Source organism: Epinephelus fuscoguttatus, linkage group LG2, assembly GCF_011397635.1.
Source record: "Epinephelus fuscoguttatus linkage group LG2, E.fuscoguttatus.final_Chr_v1".
NCBI lineage: Eukaryota > Metazoa > Chordata > Actinopteri > Perciformes > Serranidae > Epinephelus > Epinephelus fuscoguttatus.
This window is the reverse complement of record NC_064753.1, coordinates 30,117,028-30,129,671: the sequence shown is the minus strand read 5'-3', so window position 1 is coordinate 30,129,671 and position 12,644 is coordinate 30,117,028. Positions and strand designations below refer to the sequence as shown.

The 12,644-nt window shown below is 40.6% G+C and overlaps 1 protein-coding gene across 2 annotated transcripts in view; it reads left to right on the top strand.

Moving 5' to 3' along the window:
- The window catches only part of syt7b (synaptotagmin VIIb), a 164,605-nt gene that overhangs the window by 75,507 nt on the left and 76,454 nt on the right, over positions 1-12,644 (top strand). For both annotated transcript variants that reach the window (XM_049604751.1, XM_049604742.1), the window contains exon 2: positions 2,494-2,597. In XM_049604751.1, coding sequence (XP_049460708.1) covers positions 2,494-2,597 — 104 coding nt within the window. The remainder of the gene's footprint in view (positions 1-2,493; positions 2,598-12,644) is intronic.

Here is a 12,644-nt window from a genome sequence, read left to right as displayed (position 1 = left end):
ATATAGGTGGGGCCATACCTGTGTTGTATGTTGTAGAAGCCCTGACAAAGACCTACAGTGGTCGAAACATGTTGGCTCTCAATGATTTAGCAACTACAGTAAAGGCTTTCTAAAATTTTCTTCCTCATATTTCTGTACTTTGGAATTCCTGAATTGCCTTTCTGTCGATCCTGCACCCGACACGAGTTTTTGATCTACCTTTGTGTATACAGAGCAACCAGTCGTCTCTCTTTTGAGACAGTCAGTATTGTTGGACACCTGTTGAAGTGGATGCATGCACTGGCTTTTATCTTGTGTAGTCCAGCAGGTATGTGCATGCATCAGTCCCTTGAACTTGGGCTGCCGTTTGAATCCTGTGCAGCAAAGGTGGATCCCCCCCCAGCAGCAACAATGAAAACTATTGTATGAAGAGGCAATCACAGAATACAAACTACAAAAGCAACAAAACCACATGATTTTATTGCATATTTAATCACTGTTTATCACAGTGCCATGTTAAACTTTGGTATTAGGACTATACATATCATGTTAGTTGGGCTGGTGGAGAAATTCACTTTTCCAGTGGGTTAGTGTCTGATATCATGAAGTCCCCCTGCTGATAACACCCACCAAGTGAAAAACTGTTACACTTGTGTGTCCAGACACGGAGGTCTGGCAGCTCTGAAAGACCTGAATAGAAAGTTTTTCTTCTTTCCAGCTGGTTGTGTGCCCTCCAGCTGGAGAGTTTTTCAGCTTCCTTCGCTGTTTCAACAGATGTAACTTTCTGTTTTTCCTCTCTGTGTTGCTCTAAATTGGCAAGGAAACACTGGTAAGATTGAGACCACTTATCTGGTAAGCAATGAAACACTTTTGAAAGCGATGTTACCACAACAAACCCTCTGCCGCCACACTGAAAGACTCAGAGCAAGTACACATTCAACCCCGTGATCTTAATTGCCACCATATTCTTCCATGTTTAATATTTCACCATTTAAAATCAGATAGCTTATCAAACAGGCGAGTAGAATTTAATTTGGGTGAGGCTAGTGGGTAAAAAGAAGCTGACACTTTAATAATTGGATGAATTCACAGCGCTAAATGCAAGGGTACACAACCTCTGCATAAATGTAAGCTGGATGAGCCTCTGGGAGACGTACAAGGATAGATTCAGTGTGAGCTTGTAGCAGCCGGCCTTGCAGTTAATTCGTCCGTGAACAATGAGAAATAAGTTTCTAAACTCCTCTGCTAATGATATTTATCCAATGTCATGTGCCTCCAGCTGCTCAAACTTTTCTTCAGGTAACTTTGTTTTCAGGTTTTTCATTCTTTTTGATTTTTTTTTTTTTTTTTTTTGCATTTTACAAGGTAACACTGATTTTTCTGTTTGAATGTTGTTGGCGTTTTATACCTTTTATTACAAGCTGACAGTAGGGAGAGATAAAAAGTGAGGCGAGATGCAACAAAGCAGGAAGCCTCCGAGTTAAGAACATAATAATGTTAATAACAGGTGCGTGAGAAATGTTTGTGAATAACGGCCACATTTTTCAACTTTAAATAGCTTTCTGAACTTTTTGTTATGTTTATTGATCTTATGTGTGACTGATGCTGTAAAAAACAATGTAACCAGAGAATAGCAGCGTACAGAACATCGCTGAAAAGGTGAATAATACACCTGAAGGAGACAAAGAGAGGAAGTTAATAAAATGTGAAGGAAGAGGGTGGATAAGGATGATTAAGTTGGCTTAGCTAATCCACTTCCTCTGTTTGTTGGCCCGAAAAAAAGTATATAAATGCTGAACATACTCAGGCAGGGATGAGAAGTGAAATGGAGGGATAAAGAGAAGAATGAGCAGTCGGATGAATTTTTCAGGTAGAGAGAGACTCAGAAAATAAATCTGCATTGTTGAGGAAGAGGATGTAGCAGTTATGAGCTCATTGTTTGCAGACATTGTTTTGCCTGCGTGCCATTGCATTTTGAATTACTTGGCAGACAAGGTGGCAGAGGACTGAATGAACGGCGTCGTTGAGAGGCAGTAATTGAAAGACACAGAGATGAGGAATAAAAGGCTGTGGGAGAAGTTTTCATCTGTCAAGACGAGAACAAAGTTGCCAAAGGATTTACGAGATAGAGGAGAGAAAACGGAAGCTGGTAATTGCATGGCTTCTGGCCCCCTGTGATATTATCTCTTCCTGACATGTGCGCCTCTCCTATTGATACATGCAGTGAGCATGAAGCTGTTGCGGTGCCTTTCTGTCATTTCTCTCACACTCCTGTTACATTTCTCTTTGTGTGTTACTGATGACAGATGCCAGATGAAGAGGATAAATGGGAGAAGGAAGAAAGGCACATTACAGGGCAATGCTCCTGATTATACCTATACGTTCCCTCGAAAACGGGGAGCACTTCAACTCAATCATAGCCTTGTAGGGAGTTTCAGCAGCGGACTTCAGCAGGGCAAGTGTAAATCCACTAACACCCTTCTCTGTCTCTGTGTCTCTGTCTCTCTCTCTCAGGCTCAGTGTCCCTCAGTGTATTCCTGGTGTCTGTCGCATCAGTAGTATGTGCTGTTTGGCTGGTAGCTCTATGTGGCGTCTGCACCTGGTGTCAACGGAAACTGGTAAGTTACAGTGCTTATTATTCACATTTCATGTTGATGTATATTTAAAATGTTTTAGAGAATGATGTGCTAACTGAATCCCTAACTGATCAAGGTCCAACAAGTTCCCATCCTAGTTCGTCAAATAGTGATAAATTGTCACGCCCCCTCTGCATCTCACAGCAATGTGAAGGCCACAGAGCTCAAACACATTGTAACACGATGTTAATGTTGTGAAATGGTTGTGGTTAGGTTAGGACAACAAAACTACTATGTTAAGGTTCAGAAAAAAGGTCGTGTTTTGAGATAAAAGAAGTATGTAACATGAAATAAAAATAGATACCAATCCCTCAACCTTAGGTATCTGCCGATACCGAGTACTGATCCAATACCAGCACGTAAAATAAAAATGGATGGGATATGAATTGTTGTATGTCTCAACTCCTAAAACTCTATGTAAAATATTAAGAAATAAATACATAATAGTAGAATGAATGCTATAAAACTTTTTTTATTATTATTATCCAGTGTTGATACAGATCAAAACACAGGTTAAACTGCAGCCACACAATTTGGTAAAAAAGACATTTTAAAGGCTACAGTAGAATGCTTTTTAAACTCCACTCTGTTTCCTTTTCATTTGCCTGTAGCGTGCGTGGTATCGGATTGGTCATAGGCTGTACTCGCCGATACCCGATACCACATTTTAGGCGGTATCGGAGGCATTTCTGATACTGGTATCGGTATCGGTACAACTCTAATAAAAGCCATACGTATATTGCCCAATGGTAACTTAAAACAACATAAACTTTTGGTTTCATACTGGACAAAAATTGTCTCCAGGCTGAAAGCTTTATCCATGCACCTCCTCTCCATCTCACCTTGTGTGCACTTTCTCACTCTTTATACTACATCAGTTGCTCTTAGCATCTACGAATACCGCAGATGGGTTAACATTGGAGTTAGTTGACAGCCCATTGTGTCTCATAAAGACGCTTCAGGCTTCCTTTTGTGTCGATTTGACACGGCATCGATTATAAAGTGCCAATATTTGACATCTTGGGAATAAGAACAGGCTTATGAACCACAACACGTTTGTCGTGACGAAGACAGGGATAAACAGGCACTAAAATATTTACAGCAGTATATGCAGATGATGATGATGTAATTCTTTTAGATCTGACATCGGTACAACTGGTCATATAATTTCTTTATTGGCTGAATTCTTCTTGTGCCAAATTCAGAATTTGATGACACTCAATAAGTGTACATAAATTACTGAAATATTTTAAAACAAAAGTTTGGAGCCTAGTTTTCTTCATGTCAAGTTTTTGTGCATTAACGTCGAAGTGTTCGATGTAGTTATCGTCTTTTATTGGACAAAAAAATTTAGCAAATAAAACAAGTTCTTTCCACTGTGCAGATGAAATAAGTCACTTTTTTATATTAGCACTGATTTGATAACTGAGTTGTTCTTGATACCAAAATAGAGCTGCAAAGATTAGTTGATTAATTGATTGGTTGTCTGTTTTCATTATTGATTCCTCATTTAAGTAATGCCAAACACTTCCTGGTACAAGTCTCTCCAATAAAAATTGTTTTTTTTAGTTTTGATTTATAGCTTCATACATTGTTATCTGTGGGATTTGGACTGTTAACCGGGGGGAAAAAACAGACTTTTAAAGACGTCACGTTCAACTTAATGGGCACTTTTAATTATTTTCTGTATTTGTGTAATAATTAATTCAATGATTAGTTATCAGTTAATCAAGACTTTAATCAGTGGATTCATTGACGAAAATACAGTGGAAACAGCTGATCACGTCTGTCAAGGTAGAATTGAGCACTTTAGATGGATGAATATTATAACCTATTAGATTAGTTTTAGTTTTTTCTGTTATTGTAATATGGGAGGTACTTGTCAGAGGGAAGATTTAAGAAGATCAGAATAGGTATTACAATACAGTCATGTCGACACCCCAGTCTCTGTAAACACATGACACCTTATAAGTTACAAAATTGCCAAAGTTTCAACTTCACACCCAGTTTTAGTTCATAGCTGAGTTATAACAGTCAGGTTTTCCTTTAATAGCCATGATTCCACCAGCCTGTCTGGATGCACATCTAGGAGTATTGCATCGGAAAATTATGATGGAAACGTCAAAATTAGAATTAAAATCCCCTGATACGATAAAATACGCTCGCTTTAGCCGGGTTTTGGTTGATTCGAAAAAATGTTGATTCGCAAAACGGGGGATGGAAACAGTTATGTTCGAATTAAGTCTGACGTAGCGCACCTCTCTCCATGGTGATATCCACACTCCGGGTCGGGAAGGCGGTAATGCATTTACAAGCTGGTTGCCAACCGCCAGAAAACATAGAAGAAGAAGAATGCGAGACTTGTTTTGTTTCCGGTTCTGCGGAAAACTCGCACAAGTTCGTAGTTTTCACCAAAGTCCATACATTTAATGGAAACACACAGGATTCGTATTTGTTTTAATGCGCATTTCCCAATGATTCAAATCACTTTTGGATGGAAACATAGCTACTGTGACCTTGAACCGGATGTATACTGTGATTAGTCTGCTCCAAGCCGTTGTTGTATAATATTGTCTCGCTTGCTGTGCTGTGTGGGACGGGAGCCAGAGAGAGGCTGTATGTTTGTCCATGACAGCAAACACGATCAGAGACCTTCGTGCACTCTGTAAACATGGCTTTGTGCTCTCTGAGCTTTGTGCATTATGGCTGCTCGCCTCCAGCCTCCAGTGCCATGCTAATGATTCATATGCTAATGAGCATCACTCTGAGCTCCTGGCTGCTGCTGGAGAAACTTTAATTCCTCCTATACATTTTGATCCCCTGGCATTTCCTACACTCTGCCCTGCCCCCACCCCACCCCCCCCACTCCACCTCCCGTTTGTCCCCTCTCTCATCTCTGTCCGTCTCTCTGTTTGAGGAGTGATTGCAGCTCGGCGGCTGATCAAACATACACAAGCTGAGAGTTAACTCGGCTATTCAGAAGAAAAACAGCCAAACTAAATGACATGATTTTCCAGGGAACATTTATGACTTCTTACTAGACTTATAAAGTATGTTAAGTGCTCTTTAAAATCTAAATAGCTTTCATTGCTTTGGAGTGCAGAACCCACTAAACCTGACAAACAAACCCATTTCTTATCTTTGTTTACCCTCAAGTTATCTATGTCTCTGTCTTTGTTTTGTGTCACCCTCCTTCTCCTTTTATACGGAACAGTCTGGTTTGTTCGTCCTTTTGTCACTTTATCTCCATGTCCTTGTCAGAATGTCACTTGATTTCGTTTTCCAGGATTGTCCCGCTCCTCTCTCGTCTCTCCGCTGCCACTGTAGTTTCCCCTTCATAGTCCTTGTCTCTGTTTTTTCATCTTCCTTATTATCTTTTGTTTGTTTTGTGTGTCACACTCCTAAAGGTTAAACAAATAAACACCTACAGGTAAAGAACAGAGGTGATGTGCCAGATGTGAGAATATAAAAATGTCAGTAATGTCGCTGCAACAAATGATTATTTTTGTCATCTATTAATCTGCGGGTTAATTTTTTGATGAATGGTTTTGCCTGTAAAATGTCATACGTTCCCTGAGTCTGAGTTGGCATTTTCATGTTGCTTATTTTGTCCAACAAACAGTCCAGAACTCAAAGATATCAAATTTATTATCATATAAGACAAAGAAAAGAAGCAAAACCTCACATTTGAGAAGCTGGGAAAAGAACATGTTTGGCATTGTTGCTCAAAAAATAAATAAATAATCAACTATCAAAACAGCTGTCAATTAATTTTCTGTCCTAGTTTTCAAAAAGCAAATAAGTCAGGTAAACTTGGTTCATCCTCCAGTCTGTTACACTGAAACACCCAGACAGATGTTCGTCAACAGCAGCAGCACCTCACTGGTTTATATTCAACATGTGCATCAGCGGTGCTCCAAATGAGACCGTGTTTTATCTGTATCATAGACATGTGGCTTATTAACTTTTGTATCAAAGATCTGTGTACACCGCACGGAGGATACACAATGACCAAATGTAAATCACTGTACATGCACATATGGCAGAGTCCAGTGAGCATGCAGTTTGTTTTGGAGACGTTTTAACACTGAATATTGAGGAGAGGAGTGTTCATTACAAATATTGTTGAAGGGTAGGTGGTCATACTTCCCTATCAAAACCTAGAAGAGAAAGAACTGTGAATATTTTGATTATTTTACACAATTTAAGTCACTGAATAAAATAAATAATTTATAACATGTACCTTTTAGTGGACATCCAGTCAGTCTTTTCCACAAAACATGCATCTTATAACAGTACCTTACAGTACATTATATAATTAAATTCACTTTTAAGAGATCTAATATTAAAGGTATTGTGCATCTGACTGGTGATACATAGCGGGTATGCTTATGTTTCTCTGTAAATAATTTCTATTTATCCTTCCTTGAGTCTGTGTTTAATAGCTAAAACCGCAGACCCCTAGTTTATGTGTCACTTCTAATCTAAAATGGGCACTTGGGTGTCAATAATGTTTTCTTTAGGCTCCTTCTCAGCTGATATGTCGTCCTCTGAGCATTCGACATCCTGCTCTACTGCCTGGCTCTGGGGTTTTCCCTGTTTGCTGAAGTATAGAAAATGAGAAGAAGCAAGTCTCGCTGTCCCCCTCAAAGGACATGGGTTGAATATGTGTTTTAAAAGGCTTAAAATTAACAAACCCTCCTAAAATCTTTATAGAATGAGCTATAGTTAAGACTCTCTAATAAAATTAAAAAAAAACAATCTTCAGATGAAGAACAGAAACAATATATCTTAATAAAATGGATCAGATGTCTCCCTTACTGCCATAAAATGTGTTCCTCCCTTTCCTCCCTTTTTGAAAAGATGTTTCTGTATTCTGTTGGTCACACCCTCATGTGTGATACATCACTGAAAATGTCCAGGATGTGGTATTCACAATACATCCAGACTCAAATAGACTACATGTATGGTCAATCCAGTCTCTCTCTGAAGTCGTCGAAATCTGGCGCTTGGGCACTGACGAAAAAGCCGTCCTTTAACGTCGACATGATATGTGGCCGGTCACTGATTTATGCCTTTTATTATTCTACTTCTTTTCTTATCCTGACTGTTCAATGTATTGAGCCTGTTTTTATTTTATGTTACTGTATTTTATTATTATCACTATCATTCTCAATTTCTATTTCCCTTTTTAATCGACTGTTTTTATTGTTTTAAATTGTGTCTTATTGCTTTTAATGTCTCTGTAAAGCACTTTGAATGACCTTGTGTTGAATTGTGCTATACAAATAAACATGCCTTGCCTTGCCTTGCCTAGTTTAATGGTGCTTGGCAGCGTCATGGGGAAATGCCGTGGGACACGAACAAAAGCTAAGGCGACTAAGTTTGAGTAGGGTGGGTGGGAGTGTGAGTGGTGGTGGATGGGTCCAACAAACACCAACTTTCACCTGGGAGAGCGGCTTTCATGGCTCATAAGATTATAAAGCAAACCCTGTTCTTCTTTCCTAAACCTAACCCCATGTTTTTGTTGCCTAAACCCAACCACATGCGTTAGCTGTTGAAGGCAAAAAAAACGTAAATTTGCGGTGTTTTACTGACGTAGTGTGTTGATTTTGAAAGTGACAGTGTGTAAACGGCAAATTTGCGGTGTAAATGGAAGTGTAGTTTGATAGAAGGCAATGCATGTAACAGGCAGACCTTGGCACTGCGTCCCAGGATGTCAACATCCAATGCACCCAGGGTATCTTTCATGTCGTATCTGGACATGGAAGGTCAATGACCTCGATATGTGACGACATCGGAGTAGGAATGTGTTGGTATGGTGTTTAAAAAAAGGCTTCAGTGTCATGTCCCAGTGCATTCTCATCCCAGCTCATCAAATATCGCTGCTTTGTCAGCGGACTTTCATGTCTAAATATGATGCGCAAGGTACCCTCCTGCATCTTCTGTTGACGTTCCAAGATGTCAATTGACGCTTTTTACATGCATTGTGTTTCCTCAAAATAGACTTCCATTTCACAGGAAATCTACAGTGTCTGCTTGTAGATGCATACAGTCTTTTTTAAAATACACTTGCAACGTAGGTAAAACACCTTTTTACGTTTATTTCCTTGTGCAACAAAAGCACGTGGCAAAGTTTAGAAAAAACATCATGCTTTGGCTCAACATTCACACAGGGAGAGAGCAGCAGACTCTCAGGTGAAAGTCCAGCATTTGTTGATTCTGTCCACCTCCCCTCCATCCCTTCCTACAGGGACTTTCCGGCTCTTTATGTAAATGATGTGTTGCAAAACTGACACTGCCTGGTGGCACATCATACTGCCACCAAAGGTGCCTTTTTGCATTGGTGTCTGACGCCAAAATCACTGACACAGTGAGGGAATTTGACAAATTGGAAATAAAAGCAGGCTGCATGTCGCCCACAGAGGAGAAATAGACATTTCTCAGAAGGATATTTCAGATTTTGGGGAGATGTGGCCCCCTAGCTCCTGTGATTACGCCTTTGGTTTACTCATTAACATTTAAACAAATAACACAATTTTTCTTGAGCCAAAGTGCTTTTGCTGCCTAAATGTTTCCACTGAATACAATCCAGGCAGCAATTATATTTTGTACAAACTATAATTTTGAAAACAAATTAGTGGTATATAAATGTAATTTCTAGGAGAGAGTGTTGGTGAAGTGTGTTTGTTCACTTATTCCTCTGATGAATCACATCAATACGAACGGTACATTTCTGGCCATGAAAGAAAAGGATTCATACGAGAGCATTCGCTCCAGGAGAGATGAAGCTGTCTGGAACTGGTCTCATGCCATTGGTTGTTTTATGGGAGTGGAGGTGGGAGGAGAGTGGGAGGAGGAGGGAAGGGAGAGGCAGAGGCAGAAACAGCCACAGAGGCATTCAGACAGGCAGGCAGGGAAGAAGAGAAGGTGATGCTGGTCAATGTTGAACATCCAGGTGTGTGACAAACATGATGACAGCAGGGTTTTGAAAAATACTCCAGAGGGAAGCAGGTCCACACCGCTGTGAGCTGGGAATCCCCCTCAGCCCCCCTCCTCCTCACAACCCCAGTACATCACATGTGCCGTCTTTAAAGTCGTCTGCACCCAGCTACGGTGCCGTCATTATGCTGGATTCTGTTTCAAACCTCCTCTATCCTGTCCCTTTGTGTTTCTCACTTGCCCCTCTACTCTGTCGTCGTACTCCTGTTACTCCCCCGTCCTCTCGATCTTCCCGTCTGTTTCTCACATCCACCCACACTCTCTCAACATTGTACCTTCTCCACCCTCTCCTCCACAGCCTCCTCAAGATTTTATGATTCTGTTTAATGATAGATGAGCTGCACTTGATAGCGTATTCTTGACTGCTAGAAATCTATCCTTCTCTGAGTCCCAGAATCTAATATCATTCTGTCTTGTGTGTATGCATTGTACAGTATGTGTGTGTTTACAGTAGTGGCTGAATGAAGGTACAGATGAGGTCAGGCCCCCAAAGCTGCTCTCTCTATTGAAAATGTTTGTGCCGAGCTGGACACATGAGATGTGACATGATAAATAATACAGTGTATGGTGGATGCATTGGAGAGAGAGAGAGAGAGAGAGAGAGAGAGAGAGAGAGAGAGAGAGAGACAGTAGAATTCATAAAGAGGCCACCTGTCTGCGGGACACTGAAAGCTGCATTCAGATAAACATGCAGCTCTCTGCTGTGTCTGAAAGCCTCCAGGCTGCTTCAAATCCTTCATCGGGTACAAATATGGCATTCATCATCAAGTTTGAAATTGAGCAACAAACCTCTCAACCAAAGAAAGGCAAAGAAATCCCCTATCAATGTCTGATATGAAAGTCAGTCAGGTAACAAATAGACATCAGCATCAGCAATAGACATTTGTTTTCCCTTTTCAAGAATGCAAGTATTTTCAAAGTAGAAGAAAATTGCAGGAAGTTGCAGAACTGAAGAAACTTTCATTACCAGAAAAAACACAGCATCAGTAACTTACTGAAAACCTTTAAACAACTTACTGTATTTTTATTGCCTATCACCTTTAATTACACTTTGTGTCCATCTTCAGTCTGACATTGCATCCATAGTAACCAATTTACACTGCTCAAAAAAATTAAGGGAACACTTAATCTTCGCTGTATAATACCAAGTCAGTTAAACTTCAGGCATATCAATCTGTCCATTTAGAAAGACTAAGTGATTGTGAATCAGTTTCACTTGCTTTGGTGCAAATGAAAGTGACAACAGGTGCAGTGTCCTTGTCACTGCTGGTAGCACGAGACAATACCTTCAGCCCAATCAGGATGCACAGAGCATAGAGGAGATACTAGGAGACCGGCCATTACACAAGGAAAGCTAGGGCCGTAGAAGGGCATCAACCCAGCAGAAGGACCAGTATCTGCTCCTTTGTGAGAGGAGGAACAAGAGGAGTACTGCCAGAGTCCTACAAAATGACCCCCAGCAGGCTACTTGTGTGCGTGTTTCTGACCAAACTGTCAGAAACAGCCTCCATTAGGGTGGCATGAAGGCCAGACTTCCTCCAGTGGGACCTGTGCTCCAAGCCCAGCACCGTGCAGCTCGATTGGCATTCACCAGAGAACACCAGAATTGGCAGGTCCGCCACTGGTGCCCTGTTCTCTTCACAGATGAAAGCATGTTCACACTGAGCACATGTGACAGGCATGAAAGACTCTATAACATCAAAGGTGTCTGCATCATCATCGAGAATGACCAGTTATGGTGGTGGGTCAGTGATATTCTGATGAGGCATATCCTTGGAGGGTTGTAAAGACCTCCATGTCGTAGCTAGCAGTACACTGACTGCTGTTAGGTACTGGGATGAAATCCTCAGAGCGACTGTCAGACCTTACCTTACCTAGTGATTTTGAATCCAGCCCTCAAAAGGTTGATGATTTTGGTTTCCATTGACTGTTGTTACATCATTTTGTTCTCAACAAATTATATAATGTACATCAGTGAATATTTTCACTATTCAGTCATGAGACCAACATGTTCACCTGAATCTAACGTCATTTTAAGCCCACACTGGTGCATAGCCATGCCAATATAACCTATTTGGCTGGCTTTAAAGAATGGAGCCATGCAATGTAAAAACAAACTACAATGTGGGGCAATATTGAGACGATATGAGCAGATATGAGCAGCTTAGATAACAGCCTCCATCGTGTCCATAGGGCTTGCCACGTCTGTTATTGTTCCTCATTGGTGTCTGACTTGATAACAGCTTGCCCACTCAGGGTGCTGATTGGCTAATTGTGTCCCACCGTGGCGCTCATTGGTTGTTGTTTATTTTAACCAAGAATCTGCTGTTTCATGTCATGATGTCAGAGGAAACACTCAAATCCAACTCAGTTTAGTGGGCGGATCCAAAGGTCTGGACCCAGACAAGTATTTTTATCTTTTCCTGACAAGCAACATCCTCCTGGTGGTGACAGTAATTACTATCCTGTAGTCAAAGCAGAAGTAGCATGACATTAACTGCGTTTACTTGCAGAAAATATTTATTTCTACTCTTATTTCAAAAAAGACAATATTCCTACGAAGCTGTATCCATGGCTAATGACAATGAATATTCCCCTAATATTCCTGTTTACAAACAGCCATGCATACGCTGATTAATGTAACATCATATTTGCACATATCCAAAGTCCTGTTGATATCCAAGTCTTTATTAATGTTTAAGAGAAGGTGTGTTTCTCCTTCTGACTAGAAATGTGGGCTTTTCACAACCTGTTGGCTGGTTGATTTGTGTACAATGCACTGGGCCGACCATAAACAGTGTCGCAAACTGTGGTCAAAACCCAACTGAGACCCATATTTCGAATGCACTGTATACATGTCCAAAGAATGCTCCTAAAACCTGAATGATATGTCACACGTGTCTTAATGGGAAATTCAGAATATCCAAACGGAATAGGCTCCTTACCTCACCCATATCAAATTATGTATTAGGACTGGGTGATATGGAGAAAATCAAAGATCACAACAATGTTGTAGTGTTGATTGTA